Here is a 21,257-nt window from a genome sequence, read left to right as displayed (position 1 = left end):
GGACTATGACAATATTGACTCCGCTTAAAATGAACAGATATATATTTTTAATTCATATTGTTTTGGTTTTCAATTCTGTATGTTTTATTTTCAATATTTTAATAAATTCATGTTCATAAATTTGAATTTAAATCAATAAAGTGCGAATTAAATTAGCTGATGTCACCTGTCTGCCATGTTATCTTATGGGACTTCTGTCCTTAAACAACACCACTTGCGACGTTGCCAATTCTACCAGGCCGCGGCCTGTAGTTAAAGGTCGCCGTGAATAAACTCATAGGTAAAACATACTATAAATAATCAAACAAATAAGTGGCAAGGCATGAGGCATTTTATTATATTTATCACGCAGACTCACAAATAAAAAAAAATAAAATCGCAATAACTTAAATAGTTTACAATTTTATTGTTTTGTTAAGTATGTCTATCTGAGTTTTTAGATCTTGAATTATATGTAACTATCAGTTAGTCAAAAACATATATCCATCGGAAAAAGGGCAGAGTTTGCTTTATTAATCTATGCCCGAGGCTATGCAAAATTAACTTTTGAGGAAACTACATGTCATATCATATTAAATCTGTGACAATGACAACAGTCAGTCAGTGGCAGTGGTGACTTGTTGACAACAGAAAAAACTTTTAGGCTACAAATTACAAAGAGATGAAGAATAAAAAAAAAATTAGCATATCAGCAGATAAGAAAGATAACAAGTAAACCTAACCTAAAGCATTGAATTACAATACAATTACAGTTTCAACGGACTTGTTTTCACAGGTATGCCTAAGTGATATTGCTTTTATTCCAAAATATACAAAAATATAGCAATATTTTAGCTAAAATATGCCTACTATTAATATTCACTCTCTAACATAGGCCTAGGGCCTAAGCACAGAAAACGTACTACTATACCTTACTATGTTTAACTAACTATTAACTAACTATGTAACTACTATGTAACTACTATTAAACGTACTATTAATTATTTTTGTTTTGGGTACAAACACAATAAACATTTTAACATGTTTCCACCCTTTTCATTTTTTCAACTTGTTGAAATATGTCACTTAAGATTGGTCACTTGACATCACACTCGCCCGCCATTACAAACAAATATTATTAATCTTCTCCGACTTAATTAAAACTGTTCATCTTAATAACTTATGTATTTAAAATATTTAACTATCACTAAAATATATACAGGGTGTTTTTTTAAAAACTTGCATCTTCATTTATGTAAAAACCGCAATAGATAGAAATATGCAATTTGCGGGAATCATCTATTGACGTAGGGGGCCCAATTGTTTTGAATTCTACGTTACATCATTGACTATATTACATTCACATTCCCCCCCTTTCCCCCCCTGCCCCCAACTTAATTTTTTTAAATAGCAAGGTACCCCTTGTGACATATCAAATGAAAGAGCATGAAAAAAGAAAATGTTTGATGAAAAAAAATTGAAAATCGGCCCATAAATTTGCGAGATATTTCCCCCTCCCCCTCCCCGGAACTTTATTTTTTTTAATAGCAAGATACCCCTTGTGACATATCAAATGAAAGAGCATGAAAAAAGAAAATGTTTGGTGAAATTTATTTTTCATTTGATATGTCACAAGGGCGGGTACCTTGCTATTAAAAAACAAGTTATGGGTAGGGGAAAAGGGGGGGATTATCTCACAAATTCATGAGCCGATTTTAATTTTGTTTTCACCAAAAAATTTCTTTTTTCATGCTCTTTCATTTGATATGTCACAAGGGGTACCTTGCTATTAAAAAAAAATTAAGTTCCGGGGAGGGGGAGGGGGAAATATCTCGCAAATTTGTGAACCGATTTTCAATTTTTTTTCATCAAACATTTTCTTTTTTCATGCTCTTTTATTTGATATGTCACAAGGGGTACCTTGCTATTTAAAAAAATTAAGTTGGGGGCAGGGGGGGAAAGGGGGGAATGTGAATGTAACGTAGAATTCAAAACAATTGGGCCCCCTACGTCAATAGATGATTCCCGCAAACTGCATATTTCTATCTATTGCGGTTTTTACATAAATAAAGACGCAAGTTTTTAAAAAAAACACCCTGTATAACAACAAGACAACTAAGAAACTAACAAAAAAATAACACCTGTTACGGTCAGATATTGATCATCGACTGAAGTGAAGACATTGTTTTGACACTTGAGATTACAGTACATATCAATCACCAAACAAACATTTCCCCTTCCCACCCTTCGGTGCTTGGGGTATTGTTATTGGCTGCCATTGGCTCGCCCCACGGGTCCGCTGCATACCAAAGCGACTGGACTTTGACTTTCTCTTTCCCCACCCCCCACGTTGTTTGTCACAAGAGCGCTGACCTCTCACGTATGCACGCAACACGCCCATACTGGAAATACTTTCGCCTGACCAGAAAAGCTAACGATTTAAAACTACCGTAGCGAATATATTATCTATTCGTTGTCTACTAAACTAACTGAGTAGAAGTTATTTCCAGCTCTTTTTAAAAACTAACGAATAAAATAGAAGTTAGTCAAAAAAACGAACGAATAGCGCTATTCGTTAGAATTTCTATCCGTTATTCCCAAGTATGGTACGCAGCCGTATTTTCCCACAAAACGGCCAGCAATAGATTTTATAAGGCGCGCACACTACTTATTGCTGAGTTATTGACAGGTTCACACCAATGGTAGACTTCCATATCTGTTGTCAAAAACAACCAAATGAAAATATCGATTATTCAATTGTTTCATTTGATATATTGTTTGGTTAGGCCTAGTTAAGTTAGGTTAACCTAACCTAACTAACCAAACGATACCATCGAAACTAGTATGAAGAAAATTTATATTTATTTTAACTTAAATTAGTAGGCCTAACTTAAGTACAGGATGAACGACAGGAATCAGTCTATTTTAGTGGATAGTCCTAGTAGCCTATGTACGTAGGCCTACGACAATTTTTGAGGCGGAGTTAAGTTAGGTTTGTAATTCATTGCTGGAAGTTATGTTGTGCCATTTTGTTAGCAATGGAACATTGGAAGGTAAACACTGTATGTAAGCCTATGATGTGATGGGTATGTGTGTAATGGCAAGCTTAAGTTATCATGGCAAAGAGGCAACTTAATTTTAGTTCCCTCTCATCTAAGACGACATGGTATAGTTTCCAACCAAATTCAATGCTCAGATGAATTGACAATTGGAGGAAAATGGGATCCATCCAAAGAATAACGATTTAGGCTAGGCCTAGGACTCTGTAACTTGTGTGTTTAAACTGTTGCCAAGATGTGAATTGTAAGTGTTGCTATGCTTAAGCACTTTTTTGAGGACACAGTTGGGACAGAACCCTATATTTGTTTTCAACAAGATCCACTGCGCACACTGCAAGGGCTTCAACAGCCGTATTGTGTTTCTAGGAAGGGTAATTTTACTGTTCTTTGATATCTTGTGGCCCCAAGGTCACCTGATTTGAGCTTGTATGAATTTTTTCTTTGGGGTGTTCCCAAATTTTACGTAGAGTAGTTTTTTGTAGACATAATTAACCAGGAAATAGGGCCAATTAATTTAATGGTGACCGTGAGATGGAAAAATTTAAGAAAATTAGTAACCTGCCAGAAGTGGACTCAACCTGACTGATACTGTTTTCTATAGTAAAGGGCATCTGAAAGTGTAGCCGACTATGATGAGGCCTAGTAAAAATAGAGTCTTTCTCAAATGACGAGAGCTTGTGAACCTTTTTTTATGTACAAAATCTGGAGGAATCCCATATTACCAGTTAACCTACTATTAATGAACTTACAAAATAATTTTCATTTTTTTAATATGGATACTTTTGTTAACATACCACTTGACAAAGCTACTTAGAAACGCTATAAAATTTCCCCGTAACAATCATATATAAAAGCAGAAATGAATTTTGCTACAGTAGTAAAGAATAACACCTGTTTCTTACTTTACAGATAAAGCCATTAATTTGAAAATGGCTGAAGCTATGGAAAAGGATCGGAGTCAAGATGGGTCGGACAACTCTGGCAATGAAAGCACCGGCTCGGATTGGTATACTAAAGGAGATTACGGGCCTGATGAAGACGATATAGAGTTGATTAAAAACAACAGTGAAAGAGCATTTGAATTTCAAACTGCCGCCGCGGCATTAAAGGGCAATTCGGACTATCGTAGTCTGCTCAAGACTCTAGCTCTGCTTGAAGCTCAGAGAGCTAAAACAATAGAGGTATGAATTCCAGTAGTATATTATTTTATTTTATTGAATTTTAGTTTCCAGATTGTAACTCTAAGAATTAGTCTAATACCTTCATCCGTACAATCCAGAATTTTGAAATAGGCAACTAGTTTTGAGTCACATGGTAGTAATCTTTAAGCCAGTTCGTAGCCGGTACTAGCTTGAAGTTGACTACGATGTAAGTAAAAACTAGATGTATTAGGTATTGCATTACTCTGGATTGCATAAATGCAGGTATTTGAATAATCTCAAATATTAAGTCTATTTTATTTGTAGGCCTATATACAGTAAGTTATTGTCAGCTTAAGGGAATTTGTCTTTATTTTCCTCTAATGTTTTAACAACAATTTCATAATTTTTATTTTTCAGGACATAGAAAAACTACAGAACATGAAACGTAAAGTGGTAGAAAATCCCCGAGAGTATTTACGTAAATTTGTAAATGGTGAAAGTTCTGATATTCCTCCTCGAATAACTATGGCTAAGGTACAGTAACCTGGTTTAATATTAAATGTTTTTACTACATCACTGTTTAAAATGTCAACACAACATTTTACACCGTTAATTTAAAAGTTTGTCGAAGAAATACATCAGAGTATAATAAAAGATGGTTGAAAACTAACTAAAAATGAAAACAAGATTAAGGTCTAAGACTCTTTGTTACAGATTCCAGAGATAGATTGGTCGAAATACAGTGTCAAACCCACCGAAGGAGACAGCGCAAGAGAAACCAACAACCCGTCAGTATCGTGTACGAAGACGGAGGAAGACGTGACCAGTGACGTAACGGAGGAAGGTTCGGACAAACTCACTGTTCGAGGAAGAGTTTATGATGAGACTAAACCTCAAACCTTCAATCAAGTAAGGGTTTTAATTGACTTTGCAGTAACTTAGGTCAATGCTACTTTGGAATTTAATTCTGAAATTATTGGATGTTTTAGTAGATTAAGATAGTGATTTATCATGAATCATCTCAAGCAAATTATTTCAGTTATCAAATTTTCTGGAAGGCGCTGGTATATTTTGTACTAAATTAGTTCTAGTTCACATTATTCTTGTAAACATTCTTCATGATTAAAAAGTATTAAAAAAGTGGTATTTCTATATTTTCAATCCATGTACAACTTAACATTTTTTCAACTGAATAGAGTTAAGAATAAAAATCTATTTGAAAATATAACTAAATCTGAATCCCTGTCAATGGTGTTTTAATTATTTTTTATGATCTTGTTATTCCCTCCAATCAATTTGCTGCAAATTTGGGGAGCGAACTAATCTAGTGGTAGAGCATTGTACTATTATTGGAATATATTTTAACTTGCATAATTCTTATATCTGTTATTCCAGCTGTGGACGGCCGAAGAGCAACTGCGGTTAGAGGAATTGCTGGTTGAATTCCCCCCAGAAAAGAAGGAAAACAACCGCTGGAGGAAAATAGCTCAAGCTTTAGGTAATGAACAAAATGATAATAGATTTTAAAATCTTAAATTTTTGTTTTCAGAATTTTTGTGTGGTTGTCTGAAAATAAATCTGTTATATTAGGTTTTTGTGTCGCCTTATAAAAATACAAGCTTAATGTATTCTATTTGTCAATTAATTGCTAATGCCAACAACGACTTGTTCTGCGTTAATTATTATATTCTTGTTTTAATGACACTCTTTTTCAAAATTAAAGGCATCCAAACGATTACAGAGATCTGACGTTGAATTTTCACATGATATGTTGAATTTAGGTAACAGAACTACCAAGCAGGTCTGCAGCAGGGTGCAGAAATACTTTAAGAAACTCAACAAAGCGGGTTTGCCGATTCCAGGTCACCAGTTGAAAACAAACTACATGACTATGTGCAAGGTGAGTGAATAGGCCTACAATTAAAGCTGCTTCTTATTATAAGCGAATGACACATCTTGCCTAATAAAAGTTTGTGGTAATTAAATAAACTGTGTAAGAACTTAAATTTATGCCTTGCTTGTGGTGAACAATGGAGGTTGTGGAAAAAAACTGTGATTAATTTTTACTGACATTATATTCCTCAATAGTTATTTGTGTAACTAGTGGGCAAAGGCCTTTTGCACTCGTGTTACATATTTTTCCTACAGTCACTATAGAGCATAAAAATAATTAGTCTTTCTAACACTATACAACACGTTTTTAGGTTCAGCTGGCAACACAAATAGGTGCCCTAGAGAAAGTAGTACCTGGTCCGTATCACTCCGCTATTTTTCCTCGGCAAGAAATGTGCTCCGCGACTTGAGAATATAGTTCCGTAAGTTTTTGTAATTTACAGTGGTTTCCGCGCCTAAAAAAATGCTTCGAAGGTATTTTCTTGTTTATTAAGATCGTAAGAATGTTTTAAAAACGTTTAAAAGAAAAGTCCAGAAAGTTCAGAAATACTGAAACTATAAACACAAAATGACAGGTTAAATCGTAGTTATAATAGTCAATCAGCTGCTCATAGTATTATTATCTTTAAGTGTTGCCAACCTATTTCCAAGCGTACACGGATTACGTGCATAATAGAACCACGCTTTTTTGTGTTTTTTCGTTGGAATCCTGATGTGCGCCAAAGTATAAACCGTACGACAAAGTATAAACATAAATAAATAAATATATCTTTATTGTCACATAAACGTTTTACAGATTACATAGCATAAGCTACAAAAACAGGTGACATTGTCAATATAAACCGTACGACAAAGTATAAATATGCAGCAATTAGCAGCTTTCTGTACTATAAACAGTACAAGGAAGGCAAATTTGTCGGGTGACTGTAGGAAAAATATTTTGAACATTCGTTGGATAGTTGTTAGGAAGAATCCTTCAAGCAAATAAAACGACCATAAAAATCAAACAAAACAGTCAAGAAAAAACCAAGTATATAATGATAATGTCTAGGAGTGATAGTAATGTAACAGATTAATGTCTTAAGCTATTTTTAAACTTCAACTCTTGAGATTCAAGATACAAAGTTGACTTTCCATATACTGTGTTAAAGTTGCGGCAATTATTGAAATAAAACTAGTTTCGTTTAACCACTAGAGTGATGCTGAACAAGTTTTGTTACTCCAACTCTAGAAAACTTCCAACTAAAAGGGAAACTTAATGAATTATAGTATATTTTGTACTCATTACAGCCATAGTAACTGAAGAGAGTAGTAAAATTCAATAATTGAGGGTGTAGATGCTAACAGTGGCGTAACTAGAACATGGCTTTGGGGGGGGATGGAGGAGCCCCAATACCGGGGGGCCTGGGGGGTATGGAATACCCCCCAGCAAAAAGGGGGGTCCGGGGAAAATTTTGAAAAATTCGAACTCCAAACTCGCTTTTTCAGGCATTCATGAGGTGTAAAGAACGTTCAAAAGAACTCCAAAAATCTACCCAGTTGAGGCTGTTTCTGGCCGGTCAGTATCAGGAAATAGTAAGTAACTAATAAATCAAAACCACAACACAACAAACGAACAAATTATCGTTAAGTTGTTTTTGTACTGTAGCCTTCTGTGCTGCGCGCGAAGAGCCGTATCTACTGAATTTTTATTTCAAATCGATTTTGACAGGCTGAAAACTTAATGTATTATTGATCAGTAGACCTACAGTTTGTTGAGACATTTGTTAAGACACTTAAAACACAATCAACAATGAAGATTGACAGTCAAAACCAGTATTGTGAGAAAGCCCTTAATTTCTTGTTATTTGTGTATGTCAGCTGTAAAGAGGATTTAAACGTAAAATAATATCCTTCGGCTACTAACTGTTAAAACTTGATATTAATATAGTTGTGAAATTCGTGTAGCCTATTAAAGTTGGGTTAGTTCGAGTAAAATAGTTGGGAAATTCAGTTTCTCCCCCAAAATATTTTTTTTCGTGCGATGACCCTGACTGTAGGTAAAATTATCGGGTGGAAAGAGTGAACCTCCCCAGGCACCAGATACCCCTCCCCTCCCCCACCCGCCCCTACACCACGCGTCTTCGCAAAGTAAGCAAGGCAGAATGTTTTTGTTTGTTATCAGGAACTGTCATCACTTTCAGTATGCTCAATGCTCAGTTTTAGCACAGACAAGGGAAATTTCCTTAGTCAATGGTTTTAGTTACCATACGCTTTCTAAACAAATCTGTTATTAAGCTTTGCTATGATGATGCTTTCCTCTTAGACATTGTGAACAGAACAACAGAACACATCATCACTGAACAACAAGTAACACACAGGCGACAAGCACAGGGAAACGCGCCAGACCCAGAACAGACTGAGCGGGAACTTAACTAAACTTACAGTTACAGCGCATGAGCGGCAGTGTTGCCAACCTAATATGATGACTTCCCACGTAATTGCCACTGGAAATCCCCGATTTTATTCGCAAAGATTATGAAACTACCCGCAACAATTCCTGATCCACCCTCTGAGAACAATGTTCATTATGGAGTAGGTTATTAAGTTTTTTTTTTTTTTTTTTTTTTTTTTTGCCTTTGGGGGGGGTTCTATCCCCCTCATCCCCCCCCGTAGTTACGCCACTGGATGCTAAAGGGGCCTATGTTGAGATGGGCCCTTATAGATGAGATTCGCTATTTCGCTTCCTTATGTCTTATAGTATAATCTTTGATCACTTGGAATGGTGTATTTCAGTTTGATTGGTTGGTATGACTCTGAAAGACAGCTCGTGTCACTAGGCCCTTTTAGCATGGAGAGTGCCAACGCTGACAGCAGCCAAACATAACCTAACCAAGGGCTTTTGTGTAAAACTTTGGACAGCCAGTTTGAGAGGAGAATCGACATTTTGCTTCTTCGTGTCTTCTAGTATAATGTTTGATTACTTGGAATGTTGTATTTCAGTTTGATTGGTTGGTATGACTCTGAAAGACAGCTGGTGTCACCAGGCCCTGTTATCATAGACAACTACCAACTCAGAGAGCCAAACATAACCTATAAACTTTTAACAGCGATTATCTCAAAACATCAGTTTTTAAGATAGGCCAGTTTAGCAGCTGCAGCCTCAATTGCACTCTGGAGGGCTCACCAACAGTGTTTTCTTTGAGATAAAAAGTAGATAAGACTGTTCAACATCAAAAATGTATATTACTTCATCCAAAGTAGGTGCTAAAACTAGGTAACATGAAGTGTTTCAATTATAGGCCTATAGGCTTACTGTTTTTAAAACCATCAAACGCTTTTAGAAAAGAAGAAAGAACCATTCACATGGACGGAAATCTACATTTTTCCCAACTCAGCACCTTGGAGCTCCCCAGCTACTAGACGGCTGTCAAGAAGAAATAGAAGAAATGACGGAATTGACAGTTTTGACCACCGCCATGAAAGCGGAATTGATTGAAAAAATTCTTGGTTTCAAAAAGAAGGATGCTGTATTGTCCCCGTACTCCCATGCAGGAATCAAGGTATTAGATAATTTTTTATCTTACAAACAATTAAAAAAAAAATTATTAAATACACAGGATTATTTACATGGTTGTCTCATAAGTTGCACTCCGTTTCATTTTATTGTCTTAGTTATTTTGGCCAGTCATCTAAAAACTGAGGTTACAAAATAAAATACCACTTTAATAAAAATGAACTAATTGCCATTCATGTGTCTCTTTAATCTTGCAGAAGGACTTGTTGTAGAAAATGTACCTTTGTGATGTTTCATACAGCTTTAGTGCCTAGAAATTAAACTATGCAATACTGCAATGTTTGTTTTGCACAATGAATCAGTTTTGTATCCAGTCCATTTAACCAACTATGATGAGCAGCCAGCCATAGGTTTTTGTAGGATTCGTCCTTAGTACTGTTTGTAAACCAACTAAAAATTCCTGTTTATTTTTTTCTAATTTATAGCCAACATCGGACGACTTTAAGTAATTTTAATCTGTCTTCTATTCTCCCATAAATTTTTCATCTGGTCAGATTTCAGTTTTCTTTCTTAGTATGAAATCATTCTTCCTGTTCTTTGCTACCCTCAATTATTTAAATAACAGCTACAGAGATTTTGTATGATCATAATATGGAAACTATGGTTTTTAACTGGTGTAGTAAATAAAATTATAAAAATAATAATAGGACCGAGAACTGTACCCTGGGGAACACCAAACAGAACACTCCAGACATGACAAGAACGCATTACATAACAACATTATCAACTCTACATTTTGGTGATCTAATTTCATTTTGCAGTGCGCCGGATGTTCTAAAATTCCATTGCCTGGAACTCGTTGGCGCTGTCTGGTGTGCTCCGCTGTCAGTCTGTGTTCCGACTGTGCCATCCACCAACTGAAGATCACTTCTCCCATCCACCCGCCCTCGCACCCCCTGGAACCTCTGTCCAACCCGTCTCTCACCCACTGGGATCCGGACTACACTCCAGACTCTTTCAAGAGCACCAACTATCTGGACCCGAACTTCATCACCACCAATGTCGTTTAGTCAAATTGTATTATGGAGAGAGGTATCCGGTAAGCTAAATGAGTAAGGCCTATAAGTGAATAAGTTTAGTCTCCACAAAGGTATAATTCCAATCTGGATAAGGAAATGGTTAAAAGAGGGTACAAACTTCTTGGAATATATTATAGATTGTTTCTTGAAAAAAGTAGGCTAAATTGTTTCGTTTGTGAAATGCTATTGAGAATGTTTTTATTTAGAGTTTTCTTTGTGGATGTTAGTTGTGCCTTATCTCTCTCCTGGAATATGGATAAGTGTTCCTTCTGAAACGCAACTATTTTAGACTTAAGTCATTACTTGTTAGGTGATAATTAGTGCCTTTTTGATTAAAAGGGTTAGTAAATAAAAGGTTTCATCCGTCCTTTATGTTTTCCAGTTTAGTTTACGTTTTCACAGTAAAAAGTTACTTGTCATAATGTTATACTTAGTGCTTAGCAAAAGTTTTCTTTGTGCAAGTTGGTCTGTGCTTGATCTCTTAAAATATTAAATTAAGAGTTCCTCCTGATAAATAAATACCGTATTTTAGACTTAATTCATTATTTTCATCATAATTAATATAGCCTTTTTGATTAAAAGGGTTAGTAAAAAGGTTTCATCCGTCTTATTTATGTTTTCCGGTCTAATTTCACAGTATTTTCATTAACTTAGTCATTACATTACATAGTTATCATTACTTAGTACTAAGTTTATTACAATAGACAATAGACCAAATCTTTATGTAAAAAATGTATTAATTAATACTGTATTGGAATATTCTGCGGAAATATTCCTAGAGATTTTTTTTTTTTTTTTTTTTTAAACGTTCATAGGTTTTATTTCTATTCTACATTAAATTTATGTGTATAAAAACAATGATAACTATATTCTATTATTTACATTCTTTACAATATTGTTTTTTCCACAACTGTTCGAGTCTGGTTGAGATTTTTTGGTCTTAAAGCTCTTTGACGCTCACATCTCGTTGAGTTGTGTGCCATATATTTGGATTTCTCAATATGCTCCGTTTTGTGGAGTGCTCGTGGCTGCCATTCGGTTTTTCCTCGGAGTTGGAGTAGTGAGGTAGGCTCTAACTCCCGCTGTGTTCTCTTCTTTTCGTACCAAAGTTGCTTTGCATGAAGAGGCAGATGATGTTGACTTAGCCGATGACGAAACAGCAGTTTCAATCCTCCTTGCTTTTGTTTGGTCTTGAGTTTGGGGAGTCACCGCAGCTCGTCGCTTTACTCCTGCCATTGTTTGGTGTCCTACTCGACTTTTCATTAAGTTGTCAGCATTATTTGCTGCTTTCCGTAGAACTCTCTCAGTCGATTTGGAGCTCTCTCTTTCAAGCTCCTTCACCTCAATTGTGAGCTCCAGAGGCTCACCATAGTACAAGAAGTCTCGGCCAGTTTCTTCCTTGTACGACTGAAGACGTGCCATCAACTTGGCCTTGACAGCAGGTACTTTCTTTTGAAGCAGCTTACAGATTACTAAGTCAAATAAAAAAAAGTAACACCAAAGATATTTTAAGTTTGAATGTTCGACGTCTGTTAACCACAAGTGTGTACTCAAACATGATCTAGGTTATTAGTTTATTAGTATTAGGTTAGTAGTAGTACAAGTTTTGTTACTTTTTTATTTTCTATAAAATATAAACATGTTAAAGTTGTGAATAAAACAGTTTTGACTCAGAAGTGTTGAATGTTTTTCCATACCCGTCTTCGTCATTACTGCGTGATTAAATTACTTATTTATCAATTATCAAATACTTTTGTGGACTAAACTTGTCAATGTCAATCATGATGACATGTTTTGTCAAAATAGGAGTCCATTCCCAAAAAACTAAAACATTGTTGCAGAGAAATATATTAACTACACTAACTTATAACAAATTTATTACATTAGCAAGTAGCCTTTACTTAACTATGATTGTTATTGCTTTCCATTTTTTATTAAATTTGTTTGGTTGGATTAGATTTTCTCTTGTAAGGATTTGTTTGGTTCATATAACACCTTGTGTATGAGTGAAAATACAACTTGTGACACCACTTTGTCCACAAGCCAAGTAAAGAAACAAGTACCTGTTTAATAACTTATATTGGAGATATTGGCAATTGATAACGAAATATATAATTAAATTTATAAGTTCAACGAGGCCAATATATAATAATTTTATTTTATTCACTAGCGCTTTCAGAAACTATGTTTCCATCTTAGTGCCTGAAGATGGAAACATAGTTTCTGAAAGCGCTAGTGAATAAAATAAATTTCATGATGTGGTCTCTGGACCATACAGCAACAATAATAATGGTTTAATTTACCTCTGTCAATATGGTCCTTGCGTGTAGTTTGTCACTACTGCAGTTTCGTGCTCGTGGATCACAACTTCAGGGGAAGGTCATAAAGTTAAAACATTTTCCTCACGTGAAGGTCGTCAATTTTTGAAAACACACCGAAAAACATATAACACACGAACGGTACGAAAAAAAAACATAAACTTGGCCAATACATTAAAAACGTTACACACGGGGTCCGGCGCCGGTAGAAGACAAGTCATGACTGACGTGTGCCGTAGTCGGTAGCCCTTCCATCCTCACTTCTCTTATCAGAACATTTTCTTTGGTCTTGTTCCAGGATGTGAATGGCGGTATTATAAATAATGTTAGACTGGAATGAGAGTTGTTCGTTTAAAATATGGTTTGGATGTACTTTAGCTGCTCGGTAAATCTCAAATTCCTCGATGGTATCCATGTATTTACTTTTATGACAAGTATGCATTACTTCTAAATTTGTTTGTATGTCGGTATAGCTATGGTTTGAATCAATGATATGGTTGGCAAAAGCTGATTTGGAGTTCTTTCTAGGTAAATGTTCCTTAAATCTAGTTGCAAAAGAGCGTGATGTTTGCCCAATTTAAAGGGGCTACCGACTACGGCACACGTCAGTCATGACTTGTCTTCTACCGGCGCCGGACCCCGTGTGTAACGTTTTTAATGTATTGGCCAAGTTTATAAATGTTTTTTTTCGTACCGTTCGTGTGTTATGTGTTTTTCGGTGTGTTTTCAAAAATTGACGACCTTCACGTGAGGAAAATGTTTTAACTTTTTGACCTTCACCTGAAGATGTGCTCCACGAGCACGAAACTGCAGTAGTGACAAACTACACGCAAGGACCATATTGACAGAGGTAAATTAAACCATTATTATTAATAAAATAAAATTATTATATAATGGCCTTGTTGAACTTATAAATTTAATTATATTTCATTAAGTACCTGTTTGTTTGGTGCTATACAGATATTATTATTGTATTGAGGAATAGAAAAGGAAAGAGTAGCTTGCTTAACTGTGAAAACAACAGTCCAAGTGCTAACAGATACACAATAAAAGAACATAATTAATTGTTCCTTATACAACTGTGTTTTAATAATTTTGTGTAAGGACAGGCGTAGTTTTTTAATGCGTCCATTCTGTTTTATGATTTATTGGACATGTCTTACTTCGCACAAAAGATCTGGTCCGTAGGTACCCAAATGTAATGTAACAACGGTTTTCTTAAAATTTGACCAAATTAGGCTTAAAATCATCAAAAGACTAATATTTAAAATAAAATAGAAAAGAATTCTCTAGAATTTATATCCTGCACAGTCACGTCACTTGTGTAATTCTTTTTTTAATTTTTCTGTAATACATGAACATCTTCAACCTTCAAAACCATCAATGTAACCTTCAATTGTGATTAATTTAGACAAGTATTGCTCGAAGATAGTTCCTCTTAGAAATCAAAATTAGTTGCTAACACAGTAACAGAGATTACTACATCCAGGTATTTAAACATTTTTTTATCTTGGAAGTATTGTGTTCTATTCACTTCACTATGTCCACTTGTAAACACCGAATCACCATCTTAAGTATAAATCTTCATCCGTGTCGTTCTCACCCAACTTATCATGCTTGAAGAGCCATTCCCTCAGGCTGAACAGTTTGCCTTCAATCACCTTGTCGATGAACAATATCCCGTTCAAGTGATCAATTTCATGTTGAATCACTCGTGCCATGTACCCTTTAGCCTGTCCCTCGATCAGTTCTCCGTCAGGTGTGTACGCCTTGTAATTCACCCTCCTATGACGCCTCACTGGTCCGACCTTCCCCCAGACCGAGTAGCACACTTCGCTCTCCGCCGACATCTTCTCGTTCACTTTCTCGTACGAAGGATTGATCCAAACCGTACGGGGCGCACCGTGATTGTGGTAGGAGCCTTTCTCAAAGCCGAAGACGATTATTTGTTTGAAAATTCCAAACTGAGTTGCAGCTAATCCTTCGTGTTGATCGTTGTCAATGAATTTCTCTATTAACGCTTTGATATCTTTCTTGTCTTCTTTTTTCAGTGGGAACTCAAGTGGCGATGCGGCAGTTCGGAGTATTTTGTTGTTGATTGAGTCTGGGTTTTCCAAGTCAGCCTTAATGTATTCCAGTTTTCTTCTCTTTCTTTTCATTTTGCATTTGATTGTAGAGACAGAAGTAACAAAATTGAATTTACTTCCAGTTTTATATTTTACAAACACATAATTTTATTGCTGAGTAATTTATCTGCAACAATTTTATTTGTAGATCTAATAAATTTAAAATATACATTAATGAAAGTATACATAACTGATGTGTTTTAATACCTAATAATAAGTGCAATAGAGCATTTAATCATAAAATAGTTTGAAATGCTAATTAATACATAAGCACTCTTCTTCACTTACATCTCGCAATTTTGTTTTAAAATGAACCAATGTCAAAAGATATCTTTTAACTAATTTTACTGAAGATCGTATGATAATTAAGATAATGGACCTACTAACAGTAAAGTTAAAATGGATAAACACACAGTTCTACTTAGTGTTGCCGTTTTCTATATAAAAGAATCAACCGAACAGAAAACTAGAGTTTTCCGAGAGAAAAAAAGAGAAGAAAGTGGAACTATAAGGACATATAAATAAGCAAACTTTTTATAAAACTTATTTATTTGTTGACATTAAAAAGGTTAAAAATATCTTTGAATGTGTTTAATAAGGCAAAAGTATTTAGCAGTCAAAGTACTGTACACACATATAATCTGCAACGGTGGGGCACACGGAAGATTTCTCAGGTGCCGTTTGACGTCACTAACTGCTGCGTCTGAAGAAACAGACAGTTTTATAATTTTCTATTATTAAATTAAACTGTCATAACCTAACCAAACGTGCTGATAATGGAAAAATCGAATAAAGGTTTACTAATCTAAAAAATATCTTTGTTAATAAAATAAAATTATAATTGCCTAAAATTCAATTTTATAATTTTTCAATTATAAAATTAAACTTTCATAACCTAACCAAACTTGCTGATATGAAAAAATTGTTGATAAAAAGATAGTGCCGCCGGCGGAATTCGAACCCGGAACGTTCTGATTATCAGCCCGCAACGCTATCCACTGCTCCACCGTGGCCGATTGCTCTAACCGTATCGTTGCGGTATTGGTGTTCCCTCAAAGTGACGTCAGCTGTTAGTGACGTCAAATGGCACCTGAGAAATCTTCCGTGTGCCGTTTCGTAATCTGCAATACCTACCTTATAAAATAAACATGTATCAAAACTGAGAGGGTTTATACATCTCTTGTGAAATTCTAAAACCTCACAATAAATGTACATAAACTTACAAAAAAATAATTTTTTACCGTTTTGAGCCTAAAAACTTTGATATGCATTATTTGTGAACATTTTAAATACTTTGAATTTAATCAACAAATTTGTCTAAATATTATATGTATGAAAAAAGAACCTGAAATTATTTTTAGTGGTAGAGATACAATATCTTGTAACAGACTGAGTATATATATTCCATGATCACATTCAGCCAAGATTTGAAAATAATAAATAAAAAACAAAATGAATAAATAACTTAATTAGTAGCATTATGTTGGAGATATTACATGGAAAAACTATGTCTTCAAACACATAATTGATATATCTACACAAAATACAGTATTCAAAATAATTACAGTGTTACTCTTAATACATCAAGTAATGCTGGAAGACGTCTTTAATTTTATCGGTAAAATAATAAAAACCGACCAAAAAATGTATGAGGCAGAAAATATTACCAACAATACAAAAATGTCAGTCTTAATATGTTCTAGTTTAAATAAATTAGTTAAATTTACTCCAGAAAAAATAAATAGTTCTCGTAAATAATAATTTCTAAATACTTTTATTCCATGTTCTTAAATTGCTCCATTAGTTTAAGAAGCTCATCCCTTGTAACTAGTTGGTCTTTAGGAACGTAGTCGATGAACAGTTTGCCATCAAGATGGTCGGTCTCGTGTTGTATAACGCGAGCCGCCACTCCTTGTGCCACACCTTCTATCAGCCGACCGTCCGTGTCGTAAGCTTGGTAGTTCACGCTCGACCACCGTCGCACCGGCCCGGCAAAGTCCTTCACCGAGAAACATTCCTCATAGTCAATATCCGTTTTGTTACCCACCCTTTCAAACGACGGATTTATCCAAATACTGAAAGGAAACGGTCTCTGTCCCTCGTAAATGTTCTTCACTTCAAAAACGATAACTCGTTTGGGAATACCTAATTGGGGCGCGGCCAGTCCTGCAATTTCATTTTCTCCTTGGAACTTTTTAACGAGGAAATAAATATCTCTTTTGTCCTCGTCAGAGAGAGGGAATGATAAAGGAGCTGCTTTGGATCTTATCGTAGTGTCTTTGATCGCTGTAAGGTCGTTAACGTCGGCGACAACTAAGTCGGGTAGAGGAAGATCTTTCCAAGCGTCCACTTCAAACTTATCCATTTCACTGTTCACTTTGACACAAAGTTAGTCACTGACAGCCCCACAATGTGATCACTGCTATTTTCTGATACATTCTGTATACCAAACGAGACAATGACCTGAGATTTCAACACTAAGACTTGTTCCACTGTTATATTATCGTCTCTTTATCTCATTAATTGTAATCTAAGTTATCTTAATTGGTCTACAAGTCTACATTTCATTTTTAAGTTAACTTGTTTCCCAACACACTGACACTGTATCATTTATTTTTTTTAGCGAATTTCCTATATAGGGAATAAGCTATTACCGTAGTACTCATGGTAAGACCTGGACCCGGGACCGATTTTTTTTTTCGTTTTGAGGTCCCTAGAGGCCAAAAACACCATCCGTTCAAATTCATATATATATATTTATATATATATATATATTTATATATGTGTCCGTTAGCGCGATAACTCGAGCAAAAACGATCCGATTTTGATGAAATTTGGTACAAACGTGTAAACCTACGTTTATTCGAACGAGTTCGCGAACCAGCATGATCGGACCATGGGAACGGGGGTTTATGGGGGGTTTTATGGGGTAAAAATGGGTTTTTCCCACTTTTGACTCAAAAAACATAAAATTTTGCAATTTCTTTCCAAACTATTTTGTAGAACTTAAAAAAACAAATAATTTAGTATATAAAGCGTTATAAGTGTTATAACGCACCTAATGGTTACGGAGAAAATTTCAAAAAATTGTAAATTTAAAATTCCCATGTTATTCTTATGGAGAATAAGTAAACTGTTGTAGTTTGCTTGTTTATTAACATTTTTTGCCCAAATTTAGAAAATGTTTTTATTTCTTACTAACTATTAACATTTTACATAAAAAACACTTTTACCCTCCCTGTTGCAGCAAACCTAAGTATGTGTTAAACTGATTCTATTTAAATAGGGAATAAATGTGATATTTTTAAGGAGACATTTTAGTGTAAATCCAATCAGGCAAATGGAAATTCGCTTAGTCTGCAGGTTTGCTGCGGCGGGGGTATTTTTATTATGTGTTGATTTTTTAGTTCAAGATGTTTTTATCTGACTGGTATGATTTTTTTCTGTAACCGTTCATTTCCCAATCACAATAAAATATTTAGTTCCCATCCCATTTAAAGTGGTTACAGTGGAACAAAATGGTAAAACGTTCAAGGGACTAAATTGAAATATGTATCAAGATACAATTCTTATAGATGTTTTACACTATTATTGATCAATGAAATAATGAAATGTTTGCCAATAGTCAAAAATTCAAGACTCGGCGAATACTGTATGTTTGAATCCATCTAGACAGCTATTGAATGTTTGATTTTGAGGCGGAAAGTAACTAACTATTTGTAGTTTGTTCAAATAAAAAAGTCCTTAAGAAGTCTAATATTGTTTCTGCTAGTAATATACTATAAATATTGTAGACAAATCGTCTTGAGAACTAGATACAACTCAAAACATAAAAAGTCACATATTTTTTACTTTAAGCTTGAATTATTTGGTCCCACAAAATAATTTTTATTTGTATCTTAATTCTCTTGAATAACCACCTATAAATGAGAAATACAGAATCATTAACATAGTGCTATTAGTGATTTGTCCAACTTTATGATGGTCATCCCTATTTCTAAATGTTGTTAATGATGTTTAATGCCTTAATATGACCAGTTCTTTTAATCTGATTGAAGAAATCATAACCAATTCATACGAGGAAAGTAGATTTTTTCTCAATCTGATTTAGAGCTTAAGTTGAATTAAAAAAAGTTGTGTGTAAAGTTGGTCTTGTCGTTTCACTAAATGTAACATTTTTGATTGTGTAGTTTTAAAACCCACAAACACAAAAATGTTTACTGCATATTTAATTTTTAGCAATAATATATAACTCAAACCGACATAACTTTTCCCCTTATGGAAGTGGAATGTATTGACAATATTGATGCTCATTTCTTGATCAAGTACAGTATACTGTTCCCACTCTTACTCTTACCATGATCTTTCCATTGTCTTCATTTGTAGTTGCAGCGTCTTGGATTCACTCAGCTTCTGAATCAGCAAAGGGCAAACTTAGATTCAAACTTAGGGAACGCTGGTACTGACGGACCATCAATTTCTTTCTCCATCCGTTCATCTGGACTATGAAACTCCTTCATGTACTCGTCTTCCGTCATCAATTTTTCTCTCGGAATACGATCAATAAACAGTTTGCCATCCAAGTGATCGATCTCATGCTGGATAATTCTTGCTGCGAACCCACTAGCTCTACCTCTGATTGGCCGACCATCCTCGTGAAACCCGCTGTAAACAACGTTCTTGTAACGGGGCACGAGGCCGACGTAGTTTTTAACGGACCTACACTGCTCCCAACCCTCTTCAATTTCTTCGTCAGGGCTGTAGAATCTCGGATTGACCCAAACTGTTTTTTCAAACATTTGAGTTTCCATTTGTTCAGCCATATCTTCCCTTATTCCTATCATGATTATCCGTTTGGACAACCCTACCTGAGGTGCGGCGAGCCCCACGATCCCATCCCTTCCACTGTCAAACCTCCAATGGAGATCGAGGATGTCCTCTTTGTCTTCGTAAGACAACGGAAACTTGAGAGGATCGGCGACTTTTCTCAACGTTGTGTCCGCTACTGCGTCTAGATCGTCCAAATCCGCAACAATGTAATCTCTCAAAAATCTGCCTACTTTGAGTTTGTCATACATTTCAAATGTAGGTTCAGTGTTAAATTCAATCCGTTTCAATTTTAAACTTGAAAATTGTAATCCAAGTAAGTCATTTGTGTTAGAGTCATTCTTGTCACTTCTGCGTCATTAAATTACATTTTGTAAACTGTAGCAACTTGCTAACTGATGAAGTGAGAGCAAACACACTCGTCCATTAATTATCTTGATAAGATAATATGGTTATTTATTTTTGTCAGATTATTATCTTGAAAGTGAATACTTACCCAAAAAATAAACAGTTTGTAATGTAGTCAGAGTGAATGAGTATGGTTCTACATGATTTTTTTACAGATCCAATTTACGTATATTATTTCATTGATGTAAAAAAAAAATTATCATGGCCTTTGATTAGGCTTGATGGATGAGATTGCATATATTTATTCAATGTTTACCTCCGTTTTTTAAGTTGAAGAACGTCCTCTTCCTTCTGCTACTCAACAGCCTGAATACATTAAACCCACACACTTGTAATAAAGAATAAGTCTCTGTTCCAGATTTGCTGAGCTTCAACAAAATTGCTTTATTACGTTGCCTAACCTTTTTTTAACCAACAAATAAGTTAGGGAACAACGTAGTATTGTCGATCCGCAAGGAATGTGGAGGGTATATCAGGCTGGAACATTCACACAGACAAGGTTTGCGTCAAGTTATCAAGAGTACTCTACCTTCTCAGAGGAAGCTTAGAGAGGTTATCACTAAAAACTACTTGATTACCATCTACCATTCCTTGTTCCATAGCCATATACTGTATTGAATAGTACTCTGGGCCAATCTCCTTCTACCCAGGATATACTGTTGGTGCAAAAGAAAGCCTTAAGAGTCATAACATCCTCCGGCCCAAGAGAACACTGCCGACCCCTTTTTAAAGAATTGGGTATCCTCACCGTTGTTAGCCAGTATGTCTGAACAGCCTATTACTGTTAAAAGAGAACCTGACCAGCTTTAATAGCAGAAGTAGCCATCACAACCACGGAACTCGCAGAGCTCATGACTTGGACATGCCTCGCTGCCGTCTAAGTCTAACACAAAAGAGCTACCCGCACTCTGCTATAAAGATCTTTAACAC

The 21,257-nt window shown here is 35.2% G+C and overlaps 3 protein-coding genes across 3 annotated transcripts; 1 reads left to right on the top strand and 2 right to left on the bottom strand.

Annotated features, from left to right (window-relative positions):
* The first annotated feature begins 670 nt into the window (after nt 1-670).
* On the top strand, nt 671-11,414 carry LOC128994602 (ZZ-type zinc finger-containing protein 3). The gene is made up of 8 exons (XM_054419263.1): nt 671-775; nt 3,948-4,219; nt 4,598-4,714; nt 4,895-5,089; nt 5,576-5,678; nt 5,962-6,080; nt 9,397-9,615; nt 10,391-11,414. Exons 2-8 carry the CDS (start codon nt 3,968-3,970, stop codon nt 10,637-10,639), a joined length of 1,254 nt encoding a protein of 417 aa, XP_054275238.1. The 5' UTR covers nt 671-775; nt 3,948-3,967; the 3' UTR covers nt 10,640-11,414.
* Nucleotides 11,415-16,006: 4,592 nt separating this feature from the next.
* Nucleotides 16,007-17,651, bottom strand: LOC128995293 (peptide deformylase 2-like). The gene has a single exon (XM_054420267.1). It carries the CDS (start codon nt 17,455-17,457, stop codon nt 16,867-16,869), a length of 591 nt encoding a protein of 196 aa, XP_054276242.1. The 5' UTR covers nt 17,458-17,651; the 3' UTR covers nt 16,007-16,866.
* A 1,468-nt stretch (nt 17,652-19,119) lies between these two features.
* Nucleotides 19,120-20,333, bottom strand: LOC128995425 (peptide deformylase 2-like). The gene has a single exon (XM_054420440.1). The coding sequence runs from the start codon at nt 20,168-20,170 to the stop codon at nt 19,511-19,513; it is 660 nt and encodes a 219-aa protein (XP_054276415.1). The 5' UTR covers nt 20,171-20,333; the 3' UTR covers nt 19,120-19,510.
* Between the last annotated feature and the right edge of the window lie 924 nt (nt 20,334-21,257).

The sequence above is a fragment of the Macrosteles quadrilineatus genome, unplaced genomic scaffold, assembly GCF_028750875.1.
Source record: "Macrosteles quadrilineatus isolate MER2022 unplaced genomic scaffold, UCM_ALF_1.0 Scaffold_5__1_contigs__length_97177068, whole genome shotgun sequence".
Taxonomy (NCBI): Eukaryota; Metazoa; Arthropoda; class Insecta; order Hemiptera; family Cicadellidae; genus Macrosteles; species Macrosteles quadrilineatus.
Note: the sequence above shows the minus strand (reverse complement) of the source record. Positions and strands in the feature narration are given on the sequence as shown.

What these genes read in the sequence shown, in the direction of transcription:
- LOC128994602 (XM_054419263.1), top strand. Translation starts at nt 3,968, where the DNA reads ATGGCTGAAGCTATGGAAAAGGATCGGAGTCAAGATGGGTCGGACAAC. An exon ending in AACCTCAAACCTTCAATCAA is followed by an intron (nt 5,090 to 5,575) that starts GTAAGGGTTTTA and finishes CTGTTATTCCAG; the next exon opens with CTGTGGACGGCCGAAGAGCA. An exon ending in ACTACATGACTATGTGCAAG is followed by an intron (nt 6,081 to 9,396) that starts GTGAGTGAATAG and finishes AAACGCTTTTAG; the next exon opens with AAAAGAAGAAAGAACCATTC.
- LOC128995293 (XM_054420267.1), bottom strand. Translation starts at nt 17,457, where the DNA reads ATGGATAAGTTTGAAGTGGACGCTTGGAAAGATCTTCCTCTACCCGAC.
- LOC128995425 (XM_054420440.1), bottom strand. Translation starts at nt 20,170, where the DNA reads ATGTATGACAAACTCAAAGTAGGCAGATTTTTGAGAGATTACATTGTT.